Source organism: Lipophrys pholis, assembly GCF_963383615.2.
Source record: "Lipophrys pholis genome assembly, chromosome: 9".
Taxonomy (NCBI): Eukaryota; Metazoa; Chordata; class Actinopteri; order Blenniiformes; family Blenniidae; genus Lipophrys; species Lipophrys pholis.
This window is the reverse complement of record NC_137639.1, coordinates 10,636,687-10,652,711: the sequence shown is the minus strand read 5'-3', so window position 1 is coordinate 10,652,711 and position 16,025 is coordinate 10,636,687. Positions and strand designations below refer to the sequence as shown.

Below are 16,025 nucleotides of genomic sequence, written 5' to 3'. Positions count from 1 at the left end.
GGAAAAAAAGTCTCACGTCACGTCATGACTCAAAAAAAGAATTATGCAGGGAAAAGGGCAAACCTGTTATGGTTTAGCATTAAAACTGATTCAATCATTTATCTCTATTAAAAAAGTTATATATATATATATATATATATATATATATATATATATATATGAGATTCTGCTTGGAAAAGGCAGCCCCCCTGCCCCCAGATGTTTCCAGCAGCTGTGCCCCCACTAAAGCTCTCTCGTGCCCTCTAGAGGAGACCCAGCCGACACTTTGAAACCCAGTAATGGAGCGTTTCTTGAACAATACACTAGATCTAGGTACATCAGAGTCAAACACTCCATCCACAAAGTTGGAATACAAAAATTACAAACGGTCAATGATTCCCTTTTAATTCATCCTGTTGGAACTGTGCTGTGGCTCTGGAGTACAAAAAAAAGTCAATAAACACACACTAAAAGAGACAGAGCAACAAGACACTTTTTCAAATCGATCACACAAAATGTTCTGGAAGTAAATGAAGTGGAGTTATGAGGTCTGTGATCCACATGTTATAAATAACCACTGAACAACCATCCCAATCCTCTTGTGTATTCATGAATGATTACGCATTAGTGGTTTGTGCTTTTAAATGACATGTAGTGCAAAACCTGTTTGATTTGTGTTGTGGCTTGGAGGAGTGGAAGTCCAGCATCCCACATGTGAAACATCTGTGGCCTCCTTTTTCACTCCAAGACCTTTGAAACGGAGGTGCATTCCTTTAAGACACTACAAAGCCGGACTGTCAGGAAACATCTTTGAAGACAGTGCAGCATAACTCACAGAAGTAAAAAAAAGATCATATAAAAATTTTTTAACAAGAAAATCCCATATTTATCATTCTCTGTGATTTAACTGTATCATGTTTAAGGTTGTGCCTTTTTGTCAGAGGAGTGGGAGAAGTGGCACATGATGCAGGAGTTTCCAGGAGGAACAATAAGACTTTCAGAAACAGTTCACCACAGGATGACTTCCTGGGGTTCAATTTTTTTGGCAACATCGTGAACCGTTTTGACAAAACTCCCAGTGTAACGACTCGTCCAGTGAGAAGCTTAATCTCGCCAGTAAAAACAGGATATTTACAAAAATATAGCTTTTGTTTGTAAGCAGGCATTACACCTCAGTCAACCTGACACATGCTTTGTAAATAAATGTGTCTGTGGGTGGTGGTGATACAGCTGGGTGGATTATCGAACTCTAAAATCTACTTAGTCTGGTCCAACATACCACATGTGAAATACTGGAGGCACCTTACGTTTTCTATAGAATGTAGCCAACGGCGCCACAGAAAGGTTCATATATCAGAAAGAGCCAGACTCTGTAAGAGCGCCATGCATGACGGATGAATGGATGAACTGGTGGATTTTGTAGGGTGGTCAGGTGTCTCAGCAGCTACTGTCCTTCGGCTCCTTGCTGTCCTCCGGCACCTTGTGCAGCGTCTGGTGGCCTGGGTCCTCTATGCTGCTGGTGTGCGATGGATTTAAAGCGGGATGCTGCAGCTGCGGTCCGATGGGAATTTGCCTGGCGTCGGAGAGCTCGCTCCTCGGAGTCATCCTAACCCAGACAGGTCACAGATCAGTGGCAGCTACAGACACTGTGGCAACATGATGCAATAGAAGCGTAGACGAGATGGGATCTCGTCTACTAAACCTTACCTCCCATCTGCAACTCGGTGCATGCTCCCCGAGCGGCTGCTGATCTTACTGGAGCTGCCGCCTTTGCTGCGTCTCTCTCCCCCCTCCCTCCTGGAGCTCCGGCTGGACGTGCCTCGGTCCAGGTGTTCGTGCACGTGGTTGCCCGTTGCAGAGGTGCCCTGGTTGGTGACGGTGGAGGCGTTGGTCGGCATGGCGCCAGTGCTTGTGCCCATGGACTTGGAGATGACCTTGAGCTTGTGCGAGCTGGGCTTGTAGTGCTGCTTCTTGTGCTGCACGCGGTCGTTGTGTTTGAGGAAGAACTCGCAGGACTCCTGCAGCACCCGCCGGCTCTCGCTGATGGGACTGAGGGTCACAGGACAAGAGAGGAAAGACATGAGCTCGGCGACTCAACCAGGGACTGTGGATCCATGCGGGGAATAGCGGCAGCTGATGCGGTCTTACTCTCTCTTGCGAGTCCTGTTGAAGAAGTAGGCCCACTCGGAGCAGGTCTTTTTGCTGCTGACCCAGAACACAGCAGATATTCCGACCACCAGCGTCATCAAGTATTTGACCAGAAAGAGTGTGAGGTCCGGGCGGTCGTGCTCCGTCGTCTAAAACAAAGACAGAGTTAGATGGGAATTTAGAGAGTGGGAATTCCCTATTTTAAATGTCACAATGAATTTCAGATGACTTACAGTTCACCCCCTTATGTCAATATATGTCTGGGAAATGTCATTTTATTTGACCTACATGCAGCACGGCCTACTTGTAATTTGACACCGGCCTCACTGTCTTTTTGGCTGCTGAACTGTGCATGAAGGAGATGAAAGCGCATGCAAACCCGGTTAAAACAGACTTCCCATGGCACTTTGGTGGATTTCTTTTCTCAGTGAAGTTACTTAAACATGAAGTTAACCTAATTGTTTGAAAATGTTGGGCAAGCTTAATATCAACATCCCAAATTGTTAACTTTACGTGGAAAATTAGATCTAAGACAAGGTTGACAATGGTCTCCGGTACAGACATTAATTTATGGACAAGTTTTTGTACTGCAGCACTCTTTAAAATACCTCTAGTTGTTTAACAGCTATGTAAAATCTAATTATCTACAATAAAATAAAAGAAGTCTCTTGTTGAACACGGGTATTTGTGTGCAAATATTTTTGCCATCTCACTATTCATTAAAAAATTTCTCAAAAGATCTTGAGCCTTGATTCGCTTGTCAAATATTTAAAGAATGCTTTCATTTTTCCATTTTCTTTCTTTAGCAGCATGTTATTTTTCAACTATAACAAGCCACAAACCTGGAATGAATCCTCCCAGACAAATCAGTACATTTATGTTATTAACAGTATGTTCACATGTCCTTAGCACATTCAGCACACAGACAAAGTGGCAGTACCTTATAGGAACAGGGAATGCTGTACTCCTGACAGCGATCGTTGATCCAGGTGTTCTCCCAGGTGCTGCGGTGGCTCTGTTCGTAGGTGTAACACGCTAACAGAGTGACAAGTGGGACCAGGTAGAGGCAGCTGAACACACCGATGCGGATCATGAACTTCTTGAGCTTCTCCTGGTTGCGCTCGTCGTGCTGGATCACCTGCCGGACGTGGTTGAGAGAAACGATCCCTGCCAGGATCAGAAAGAGGCCGACGATGACGCCCACGCATAGCGGAGCCAGGACAAAGTAGCGCAGGGCGTCCAGGTCGTAGAGCCCTACGAAGCAAACGCCGCTGATGTTGTCCCCTTCAACTTTGTTCAGCGCCAGCAGCATGACAGTGAGAGACCCGGGGATCCCCCAGGCTGCAGAGTGGAACCACACCTGAAGACACAACCATGACAATCATCACTCTTCAAGTCTTATCTGCATCTTCGTTCCTGCTCGTAAAATCATAAAGAAACCTACCGCCTTCTTTTCAATGGCCTCACAGCTCCATTTGGGTCCAGCGGCCAGGAACCAGGTGATGGTGAGTATGACCCACCAGACGATCCCAGCGATGGAGAAGAAATAGAGGAGCATGAAGAGCAGCGTGCAGCCTTTGCTCTGAGAGCCCATCACGACAGTGTCCACGCCGCTAGGAGCGCTGGCTTTGGTGCAGGCTGCGTTGTTCCCCAGCAGGAAACCAACGAAGTAGATGAGCGACACGAAGCTGTAGCAGACGGCGTAGAAGATGATGGGACGCTCGGGGTAACGGAAGCGCTTGACGTCGATGAGGAAAGTGAGGAAGGTGAACAGCGTGGCGCCCAGGCAGATGATGGAGCACACGCCGATGAAAGTCTTCGCAAATTCAATGTCGTGGGGCTTGAAGTACATGTTGGAGCAAGGTGGAGCGCAGTCCTGGGCACCGAGGAAGGAGGAGCCGTGACCTGGAGTGGTCTTCAGCTGCAGCGGGCACCAGAAACCAAGGTCTCTTTTAGCGGACGGGGAGATCATTGGAGTGGTTGCAGGGGGAAACAACCCATCAGGAGAATGACATGGGTCCAGTCTGGAGGAAAGACATAAAAGGTGAGGCATCAATAAAAGAATAATGTGTGATGTTCTGGTGTGTGATCAGTCGAGGTTTTCTTACTTGTCACACTGCAGCTCTGGAGGCCAGGTGACACCAAAGATGTGGATGTTCTCTTTGCAGTCGGAGAAAACGGTCTCGCACTGTTCTCTGCAAGGACGGATCACCTTGTTGTCCTCGGTGCATGCTGGGACAAAGGCTTGGCAGAGGAAGTCGTGGACGTCAGGAGAGCAGCGCAAGTTTGCCAAGGGCATGAATGGCTGGAACCAAAGTGGAGACAGTTTATTCTAAAATAGCTCTAATTGTAGTAAAACTGTTTTATGCAAACTCTGCACAAATTAAGAGCTTGTTTAAAGTGTTATGGGTTTGTTACATAAGCTTAGACACACCCAATTCTAGTTCAATTTATAAAAATGGAGTAGCTTGCAAAAACTATGAGATCAGGGGATTATTTTTAGATTTTCATTTTGTGATGTTCCCCAAACAAACATCTGCAGCAGGTGACTAACTAATGCAATTTCAATGACTTCAAGCGGAGGACTTAATCTAAAGACGCTACAAAATTAATACTAAATAATTTGTTTCGAGCAAATGGAGCTAAACATGATGTGAGATGATTAACATAGGAGCAAAGCAGTCATCAAAACACAAATCCAAATAAAATCCTGTTGATTTAACCTATCCAGCTGTTCTGTTATCATCTGAATAAATTGATCTCTTAATTCTGTAAAAATGAGCTCAAGCAAAGCAGAAGAAGAGGCCCATGACGTGTTACATGTCAAAACAGATTGAGATCTACTGCTCTACGCTAAGCCTTGACTCTATTTTGTTAAGCTGCAGCGCTCACACAAAGCTGCCCATTCACTGGCTGAAAACCATATTCTTCTGTTTCAACACCCTGGTCAGGAGCTGCAGGACTGAGAGAGGAGGGAGGGAGTACATATAGGTGGCAGGAAATGAGTGAAGACATTCGGAAACACACAGCGACAGCGAGGCCAAGAAGGCTGGAAGGATGGAGCACCAAATACAGGTGGATTTGTTAGCTGAAAATTATTTGATTAAATAAGCGCAGATCATGAGTCCACCATCTAATTTTTAGTATCTGTGCAGTTTTGCCGTTGTAGCATCTAATAACGCCACTTTTCCCACAGTATTCAAACCTTACCACTGAGGACTCCACAGTACCATCGAACTCCCAAGTCGAACTGCTGTCAGTCTAAACTGCTAATATTTGTACACAAAACACACACATTAAGACAGCACAGTCCACTATTCACCATTTCCTCTTTCTTCTGAAAGCCGGTCTGGCAATAGGCCCATACCTCAGGGGCCTGGGCTTTGCCCTCTCTGACAGTAAGCGCCCTTGTTCCTCTCCTGTGGAGGTCCAGGACTGCGAGCTCCCTGTGGCCCAACAATCTGACCTTTATTCACTCTGCAGCAGTTATTGTCAAAACTTTTAGCACTACAAAAAAAAAACCTACGCTTTCATTTTTACAAGTTTTACTTGGCCTTTTAAGACCCTTAAACACTGCCAAAATTCATCAACTAGCCTCTTCATTCCCTTTATATTATAACACGGTTTCAAAAACGGGCAAACACTCATGGAATCCAGGACCGAGGGTGGAAAAAGGTTAACCCTCCTCCGGAAAATCCTCCTGATATGCTGGCCTGAGCCTACAACAATGCAGGAGTCGGACTGATTTCCAGCGCCGGGGCTTTGTGATGAATCACTGCATGCTTTCAAAGACACCTATGCATGGTATGCTCAATGCAGGCCAAAGAGAGTGAACCTGTCACCTGGGAGACTGGACAGAGGAGGTGAGGGCATGAAAGAGAGTGGGGAAATGAGTGAGTGATTAACAGAGACAGAGAAGACTCCGTGTGGTATGCACGTCGTTCTTTGTGTGCGACTGGGTGTGTCCCTCCCCTTCCTCCAGAAATCAAAGGCCGCTCGCAACAGAGTCGCTGGAGTCGCCTGTGGCCAGCGTCGCTGTGAAATCAGAAGCCTCTACTTTTGGCAGATGAAGCACAAAAGACTCCTGCAACAGATCACTGTTCAAGCTCGACACACTGACACCAAATGTGTGTAACCCAAGCCCAGGCCCTGAGGAATGCCACGACACAGGAGGTAACGACCAGGGACACACAGTTCAGTGCTGAGGACAGACACAAGACGACACCTGGTCCGAAGGCCAATCTCTATGGGGAGCATTCATCAATATACACTGAACTTTCAAAGTCTTCAAAGTAGCGTTTTAATTAAAAACTGATATTGAGCCAGAGCAGAAAGTGTAACAATCAACCTAAGATCCGAATGCCCTAAAAAGTTAGCTATTAATGCAATGAAACACATTTAAAAAACCCACAAAGATAAGACTGTTTGACAAAGCCTGTTTTTGAAAACGATATCCACAATGTTTTTGCTTCCCATCGCAGCACTTGAGTGTCACCGGATAGCCTCAGTTGCTCAGAGACAGGCTGTCAACATCAGCGGCAGATTAGTGACTGGAGCATGTCGTAGTCCTGTTTAGCCTCCAAACGTTGACATGAGACACTTATCAACAAGCACATTAAACATTTGTGAGGACCCATTGTGTGTACAGTCCAACAAGATTCCTCTCGGAAAGCTGAGAGGCGACAGTAGAAAGTCACAATAGTTTCAAAGGATGTAAACACAGTTAGCGTATTTCAGTCACGACAGAAAATCTTGAAAACAGGAATTTAATTAAACTGAAAAATAATTAGCTTATGGTTAAGCGGCTATAAAATTTAACTTTTTATTGGACACAGATAGTCAGGTTCCAGGTTTTTTCCATACTTCACAGATATTTAACATCTGTGTATTTTTTGGGGGTTTCCTGCTCACAGGATGGAGACTGTATATTACACAATAATGGTGATTAGTTACAGTGACTTTTTTATTTTACATCGGTGCATTAATAGCCTTGCGGACAAAGACCCTTACAGTTCAGTTATTACTACGGTATTAAGGGTGCATTATTAAACTTCAAACTCTGTGCTCTCGCTATCTTTATTAAGATGATCAAGTTCCATTAAGTGTATCTCATTCCTTGATACTTGATACTGACGTTGGCTGATACACAGTCCAAGTATGCTAAAACTCATCCTGCAAAAAGAAACTAATACATAGCTATTAAAGTGAATAAAGATATCAGATCTCTGTTTTTCATGCCTCATTTTAGTAACTGATTTGGGACTGAAAACAGGCTCGCAGAATCAATCAATGATTGAGAAACAAAACACACTGTGTTAAGATAACCTGCAAAGATTACAGATCAATAAAATCCTACAAAGCTTCACCCAGTCAAAGTTAGACAGGTGCAAGAAATACAGCCACTGAAGTCGGACGATTACTGAAGTTACGATTATAAACTGAGAACTATTTTTTTCTTTGCTCTTGTATACCTGATATCAATAAAAAGGATCTGGAGAAGCCCTTTAACAACCCACTAAGACTAATTGTGTATATTTGAGCTGAGAAACATTCAGACATGAATCAAAGGAGCTGGAAAGATCTGCTCATGTCACGTTCAGTTCGATGTTCATCTCGAACTCTTGTTATATGTGAGTCTCTGAGTTAAGACTGAGACAATAGTTGATTTTCAAAGAGTTCACAATCGGAAAAATAGCCCACAATGGGACCCGGAGGCTGACTGCTCCCTGCAGTCATCTTTTCCTGGGTATCATGATTGAACTTGTTGATACTATTACTGTGTGTTCATGGTGTTTGTCAGTGAGTGGGGGTTAGAAGGAAAATGTATATGAGCAGTTCTCTGCTTTCATGACCCTGTAATGTTGATTATACAGTTTAGATCCTGTACGTATACTTTTGTTAGGAGTGGAAATCTATCTGCCAACAATGAAACCATTTCCAGTGCAGAATCTCTTGTTAATGTTACATACCTGGCGTGTATTTGTCATAGAAACAAGCTGGCTTTAAAAAGATAGCAATGATTCTTTTTTAGATATATATTATCATTTTGTGCAGGGGCTGTGGCGCGTTTCACCCCTACTGAAATGTGATGTTTTTGGACTCTTTTATTCTGTAAGTCTCATGATTGCTATGCGCTTCTCACTTGCAGGGTTGGGCTGGCAGAAGTCTATTAAAAATCGCACATCATAGTTACATCTAAACAACAATCTTTATAGGGATACGCTAAATATCTGAACAGGTCTAGGCAGATGGCCTACCATGTCTGGTTCTGTTGGAGTTTCTTCCTGTTCGAAGAGACTTTTTCTTCCTCGCTATCTTGTGAGTGCTTGTTCAAGGAGAAATTGTTGGGTTTGACTTAATAACATTACGAGGTCTTGACCTCCTGAGGTAAAATGCCCCGAGGTGACTTATGTTGGGCTTACACAGACTAAACGATATCAAATTGAATTATTGTGAAAACATGAACCTTGTTTCCTGTCATTTTGATGCTGGTACATCACTCTGAGTTGACACACAGGACACCCATCAATTGTTTTACTGCCAAACAATGATATTACTGCACCAACATCATTGCTCACTCCTGATTTGTCCCTATATCTTTTACCATAAATAACAATGTTCTTCTTTCTTAATTTACCTTTTCTAGTTAAAGGCTTTTTACTGTGGTTTTCCAATAGGAAGACTTTTAAAATCTTTGACTATGGCAGATGATGAATTATGTGAAAAGCACAAAATCAATTGTTTACAACAACACGGGGTTAATAATTTATTCACTAAATGCTACAAAACAATTGCCCGTGATTTGTAGATGAGCTGTGCTTGTTGACATCCATTACAAAGTGGTGATTATGGTCCAATCAATACAGGCAATCAAGTACAAGCATAGAGGCACAGCCATTTACAGACTGGAGCCATGAACAACACTAATGATAGCACGAATAATGGTATTATTTTGAGAAGATATTCATTATCTTTAAATATGTCTACAAGATTCATTTATTATTTATAAGCAGAAGAAGCAAAGTTTATCTCTCGCTGGCTAATTTAACATTGCTTCATGAAAACCCCAACTGATGTTAGGTCAGTATCTTTTTAAGGACATGATTCAGTTTATATTATTTTCTATGGCAGAAAAAAAGGTTTTAAAGGTGAGTGTGGTAACAACTACGCACCTTTGCAGCACCCTGTACAGATTTATCCTCATGGATTTAAAATGCTTTCCAAAAATCTAACTTTTTAGCATTTAAGCACCATGATTTTTCCTTGATTAGGAAATGTTTAACAAACTGTTTCAAATGCTGGATGTGATTTTGTACAAATTCAAAAGGATCTTTTAAATAAAAACATAAATAAAATCCCAAATGACAAACTTTCTCTGTGTGTGTGATCTCATGAGCGCTCACCTCCATGTTACTGGATGCGATATCCTGGTCGTAGTGCTCCATCATATTGGGGAAGAAGGTCATGTTGTAGGGCATCCCCAGGCACCGGTGCACCTTGATGGGCTCGCAGGTGAACAGGCTGTGGGCACTGCAGCATCCCACCCACGTCAGGAACAGGCACATCCACAGGGGTCCAGGCATCAGCATCGTGAGGGCGTGACAGAGGCAGGGTGTACGTTTCTGTGTTTTAACCAGATTGGGTTTCTTTAACTGGATCCGTGTGATGAGATTTTGGCCCAAGATTCGAGTTCCTCTGGCTCACACCGTCATCCACGTATCACTTCTCTCGGGAGCATCTCAGCCGAGACGGTGAGATTTGGAGCTGATAAAACTTTCTCATTGGTCACTGTGTACTTCTGGGTGACTGATGGAAATCCCAAATCCCCTGAAAGGAATAAAATCAAAGTCAACCAGGTTTCTTCTTTCAGATAAAGGAAGATATTTTGGAAAGCACCACGAGTCACTGTTTAGACTAGACCCATGAGTCAAATTCAAGTAAGAGTCCAACATCTGTGTGCAGAGTGAACACACGTTTACAGAACGTGGGGAATGTCAAAGAGCCAGGCTGATTCAATAGAATGAGTCTCAGCTTGTTGATGCGCATTAAACTTCTTATTAAGAACGTCATAGCTCCACCTACATACATTTGGAGCAAGTGAAAACCACGAACCTCAGGCAGAAAGTAATTCTTCTCTACTGGTGTTTTTCCTCTCCAGAAAACTAACAGTATGGTTCAGACTTACAGGAAGTAGGATATAATGGCCTTACGATCCTGTAATACAAATGTTAAGATGCTGTGTGAACATTTTAAGTAAACCAAGCAATTCAAAAATGTTCTCATCTTTCAGCCTCTGTATTACTGTAACAAAGTGTCTTTTATAGTAAATAAATAAGGGAGAAAAAACTACAAAACAACAGCTCAGTTAACCTCTCCATTTATGTTGGGTTCAAATAGTTTCCAGAGAGATTTACACTTTTTTTATAGAAATATGTATATGTATTTTTTTTTTACATATTAAATGCCCTGAAAACACTTTAACCATCAGTATTTTGTATTTTTTCTATGGTTTGAATGGCTACTTTCTATAGCACTTTTGGTCAAATAAAGAAATCTGTTCTTTTATATCACATACAAACATACACAAAAATGCATTAATGAACATGAGGCATGTTTCTGAAACGAGTTAAAGTTTGAAAAGTTCATTGTTTAATGTTACTGATCCATGCACGTGGATTCTGTTGTGTATTTAACATTTATAGACGATATGGTGATGATGTGGTGTTTATCTTCCTGATGCGGGTTTTACGGGTGGTTACCCAACACAACCACACTACTGTTTATTTACAGAGCTCATACAGAAGATCCCCAGGCTGCACGACCAAAACAAAAAGTGTAAACACAGCCTAAACAAAAAGTGTAAACAGCTGCTGTTATTAGCATTTGATTAGCATATTAGCGCTAATTAGACAACAAAAGTTGGGATATTTGATACAAAACGCGCTTTGTTGGGTTTAATAGGCCGACATGTTCACGTCTTAAAGTTTCTATTACGGTTTAATACCTCGCGTAAACCCTAAAATAAGTGTATTTGAGTATGAACCGGTGCACCGAGGGACAGGAAAGTGGTTTCCCATAAATTGGACACAAACTCCGGGAAGAGAGTTCAGTCAACATCCCTGCCTCGGCCGCTGCCACGGAGCGGGGGCCCGAAACAACTAACAGAGTAGAAACAAACCCCGAGGGGGAAAAACTCAAAGCATAAACACTCACCCTCAACTTATCTGGTGGCAGCAGAGCAGGTAAGTGCATGGATACAGGTCTGGGGAGCCCTGTTGGTGGTTCGGTGCGTGTTTCCTGCTGAAGTTGCAGCTTCTCCCCGAAGCTCCGTCTTTTCTTTATCGAAACAAAGCTGCCTTCAGGTGCAGCTGGAAGAGTGGGACTTTTTCATTTTGATCGACTGGAGTAAACTGTAAAAACTTCCACAAAACACCTGAATCAAAGTGTAAAAAGGTACACATGGACATGGCATCAAAAACCACTGCTAGGTTCGGAAATCAAGCAAGTAATGAGGTCAAAATATGTTTTCACTTTAATGTATATATGCCATAACAAGAATCAATGAATGAATTGACGTGGAGCCTTGAACGCAGCACGACAGAAAAGGGTTACAACAAATAGATCTTATTTGTCAATAATAAAACATTTCCATTCTTTACCTTGCAAAAACAAACTTTTGCATTGAACTTATCATAATTTTACATTTACAAATGAATTAACTTTGTCTACAGGTGGTGATCTGTGAGGGAAGAGGTGTTCCTGTGCCCTGAAGGGGTTAACAAGACAATTTCACCATGGTGATGTACGGACAAGGGGAAACATGTAATAAAAGTAAAAAAACATACTAAAAGAAAATCATTGAAAGATCTGCAAAACGTTATTGAATAAATTATACTTTCATAGAAACAGACCTAACAAAGAGGTCGAGGCAATGTGTACAACAATACATAAAAAGGGATTCGGATATTTTTTCTTATTGTCACAAGCCCATATTTCAGTCACAATAGAAATAAGTAAAGTAGCAGGTGTTATATGTCAGATATATGACCATTTCTTAAAAGGAAAAAAAAGATTGGAGTCAGCAACACATGGTTACTGATAGAAAATAAGTATGTAGCATAAAATGTGTTTTAAATTATTAGATTAACTGGAAACACTGCAAAGAACAAAAAAAGCTTTTTAGAGAGGTAGAGTCTTATGCGGAGTTCTTTCACCCCTTCAGTATTCCCTAAGAGGTTCACACTGTTACTTTCACAAATTCACACACACACGTAATGTGTTCAACCTCCATTAAAAGGTTCAATGTTTTGTTCAAGGACACTTCAACAGGATGAGATGGTGGTATGAAATTTGACATTGGAAGATGACTGCCTGAACCAAGTTTGCGAATATGCAAACACTGAATTGTGGAACAATTTCAGGAAAAGAACATCTGTAATGTAGAATTACAAATACTTTAGAAGATTACAACTCATCTACATTAATATTATCTGTCAAACGATTTAAAGAAATGTGACGATAAATAATCCTAAAGTAATGCAAGTAATGCTATTCAAACAAGTCTATGGCAAATGAAAAGCTGCATGAAAAGCTGCACCAAAAAGAATTAACTGGACCAATGCTCTATCGATCTAAACAGTGTGCAGTATAATGAAATACACTTTAGATCAGGTGATTTAAAATGTGAATTTATCTTTTTATAATGGAGCAATGAGAAGAAGAACCATGTGGGTCGTTATGAGCACACAGTTTAAAAAGCCTTAATCTCTAAGTAAATGGTGCAGCATTAGTTGTTAGTTTACACACGTGGAATAGCACTATCAGTGCTGAAAAAAACCTAAATAGAGGTTTTATAATACTATCTGCTTCGCTACAAAAATTTTCCTTTCATGGGCTGTCTTAAATATTTCAGTAAGACCATGTTTAATCCCACTGGATCCATCACAACAACATAGCTGCAGACAAGAAGAGCCAAGGAGCCAATGTGTCTGATTGCAATTGGCATTTTTCACCAATATATGATACCAGTATATGACATTAGACCCTGGACTGTTAAAATGGTTGAATGCTATACATTAGATAGGAATGGTACAATATTATTCTAAGTTCAGCATGTGGTCCTCTCATGTCAACAGAGACTGTTGTTTTTATAAGATGGGTAATTGTGGCACCCTCATAACTTTTCTTCAATGTATTTGGCTGTCTTTAATTTCACAATGAACTGCTGTTTACCAAAAATGTGACATCCACTTACTTTGACCATCTGATATGTTTTCTGTGCTCTATTGAAATATGGGTTCAGAAAATGTGCAGCCTGATTTCTTATGAAGCTACTTTTCACACATTGTTCCAACCTTTTTGGGACTCAAAATAATCAGAGTTAATTTACAAGTGACTGGAATTGAGTAGTACTATGAGATCTAGTAGCCTACTTTCATGAGTAGTCTATTGAAATATGTCATTTTACACATACAAGATTCACATTATGTCATCTACTATTACTACATATTTAATCTGCATTATTATTTAAACACTTAAAATGTGTTTTATAGGCATATATTTATTTGTTCATACACAAACTGCTATATTGTCATTTTTGCATCGCTACTTTATGGTGTGTCTGAAAATGTGGTTTAAATGTAGATATCTTATACAACTAAATCAAATTGACTGCCAGTAATTACATCCATTAAAAAGTATCTATTTTGATACTATTTTTAAGAAGAGCATTTTCACTTGGGTTCCTTTCAACACCTGCACTTTTACTTATATTGAGTACAATTTTAGCACAATGTAATAGTTGTACTTTGAGATTGTTGGCTGCTCTCTCCCCTCCCTGATGTACATTTACACTCCCTGATACCTCAGCAGAAAACATAATCAAGGACAGCTCACACCCTGGTTTCCACCTGTTTGACCTATTTCCCTCTGGCAGGAGCCACAGAGGTATCAAAGCAAAGACAATCAGACTCAGAAACAGTTCCTTTACCAGAGCCATAACCACTATACATTCACACATTCATTGATTCACACATATTATGCACATCATAAACAACATATTTCATCTACTGTGAATCAACTGTGAGCCAATTGCCATAGTGTACTATCCTTTGTTATACTGCACTGTTTTTGTTTTTGATCTTCAGTTCAGTTCAGTTCGGTTTAGTTCAGACAATTTTATTCATCCCACGAGAGGCAATTCATTTGTAGTTCCAAGTATACAATAGTTAGGCACAACATAAATATATAATTAATCAATCAAAATGTCAAGGAAACATATTCAAGTATGGGGCAGAGGGAAATGTCCAAACATTGTAAGTATCCCACATGTAAGTCATGAATCAAGATAAAACCAGACAAAATTAAAGATAAAGCATAAAAGGTAAAAACAAGATAATATATAAACAGCTAAATCAGTAAAAACAACAACAAATAGACCCCAAAAAATGTATGTCTTGTGAACGTCATCTTAATCATTTGCACTGTAAGAGTAGCAGCTGTCCAATTTAGTTGTACATTGTATAATGAAAATAAAGGCTATTCTATTCTATTCTATTCTATTCTATTCTCGTGTAAATTATCTAGTCTTCCTCCACTGAAAACAGAGAATAGGGAATGATAAGAACTTCATAGCTGCATATCTTCTGGTCTTTTAAGTGTCAATCAGTTAAATCTGCAAAATTGAAATAACCTCTATAGAGAACAACCGCCAGCAAATCTAACGAGGACCCCTGGTGTCCCACCAAGCGTCCATCACCACTACATCCTGGCGTTCATCATCACCTGCAATTCCCCAATTATCCACCTGGAGGCGCACTCTGCCGTCTGTGTCCACGTTCATGTGACCGCCCCGGAGAGGCGGGGTTACAGTGTAATAATTTAGGTGCTACAGTGTAACCAATAAAGTGTCCGCGGTAACCGGGGCGCATCTGCTCGCCGCTGCCGCTCCCTCCTGTCCTTTCCGTCGCGGACGCACGGGAGACCAGCCTCGGACAATCAAATGCCATTTGTAACGGAGGCACCGCCGGGAGGGACGGGACTGACTCATAACACATTCATATGAGGTGCGTAAGCTTGTGGCACACAAAGATAAGAGGGGACAGCCGAGTAGGGTAAATTCCTGCAAAGCCGTGAGGTGCTTTAAATAGAATTGGATGTGGATTGTTGCTGTTCGCGCGCTGCAATGGATGCAACAGGATTATGGAGCTGGTGCGTGGGGAGGAGAGGTTGTTCTCTTCTCCGTCCCCGTTGTTGTAGTTTGTGGACCGAGGCGCTGGCCTGTTGCTAGGAGACCTTTCGATTGCTGCGAGCTTTTTGGAAAGTGGCAGTTTTTAATGCTCTAATGCGGGGGTCTGTCTGGAAACTCAAACCTTCCTCCTCCTTCTCCGCTCCGCCGCTGCTCGCTGCATGCGCGCTGGTCGTGCGTAAATCCCAATTGTCTCCAGTGCGTAAAAGACAACATCTGCACTGTTGCTGATTTCAGTCAGGAGATTACAGCGTTTTGCAGGGGACAATGGCCTACTTGTTGTGATTATCAGATCCTAAATATATCTACATTCCGGAGATTTTCAGCCTTTTCTGACTCTCAGTTCTCAAATAGAAATGTAGGAAAAATGTATTTATTATGTTGTTATTGAATATAAAGGATTAAAACTTTGAATGATCTGTAAATACCACATATGTGCATCATATGGACCCTGTGGCACAGGTTAAGCTCCTTCAGTCCCTCATCGGTCAGCAGCAGGCGCCTGTGGTCATCCATCTGAAGGTCACTCATGAGCACTGCAGATCACTAGACATCAGGGGAGGACTTTCACCAGCAAGCCATTGCTCAAGAGCTCCATCCTGTTCGCACTTAATGTGAAATACATCCCCACACAGACTTTCCTCTAAAGAGC

At 41.6% G+C, this 16,025-nt stretch overlaps 2 protein-coding genes across 5 annotated transcripts in view; one reads left to right on the top strand and one right to left on the bottom strand.

Annotated features, from left to right (window-relative positions):
- Positions 1-360: 360 nt before the first annotated feature.
- Positions 361-11,487, bottom strand: fzd6 (frizzled class receptor 6). Its single transcript, XM_080471260.1, has 8 exons — positions 11,341-11,487; positions 9,531-9,954; positions 4,236-4,432; positions 3,572-4,151; positions 3,068-3,487; positions 2,128-2,276; positions 1,687-2,028; positions 361-1,585 (listed from the first exon to the last, which is right to left on the bottom strand). The coding sequence occupies exons 2-8, from the start codon at positions 9,714-9,716 to the stop codon at positions 1,417-1,419; spliced, it is 2,043 nt and encodes a 680-aa protein (XP_080327386.1). The 5' UTR covers positions 9,717-9,954; positions 11,341-11,487; the 3' UTR covers positions 361-1,416.
- A 3,500-nt stretch (positions 11,488-14,987) lies between these two features.
- Positions 14,988-16,025, top strand: part of klhl32 (kelch-like family member 32) — a 36,911-nt gene continuing 35,873 nt past the window's right edge. For 3 of the 4 annotated variants that reach the window (XR_013935639.1, XM_080471978.1, XM_080471980.1), the window contains exon 1: positions 14,988-15,191. The gene's annotated coding sequence lies outside the window, so the exon portion shown is untranslated. The remainder of the gene's footprint in view (positions 15,192-16,025) is intronic. The other variant, XM_080471979.1, reaches the window with a different exon arrangement.

Excerpts from the sequence above, each read along its gene's own strand:
- fzd6 (XM_080471260.1), bottom strand. The coding sequence starts at position 9,716 with ATGCTGATGCCTGGACCCCTGTGGATGTGCCTGTTCCTGACGTGGGTG. Across the intron at positions 4,433-9,530 it reads TCGCATCCAGTAACATGGAG|CCATTCATGCCCTTGGCAAA; the intron begins GTGAGCGCTCAT and ends CTTTGGTTCCAG. Across the intron at positions 2,277-3,067 it reads GCATTCCCTGTTCCTATAAG|ACGACGGAGCACGACCGCCC; the intron begins GTACTGCCACTT and ends TCTTTGTTTTAG.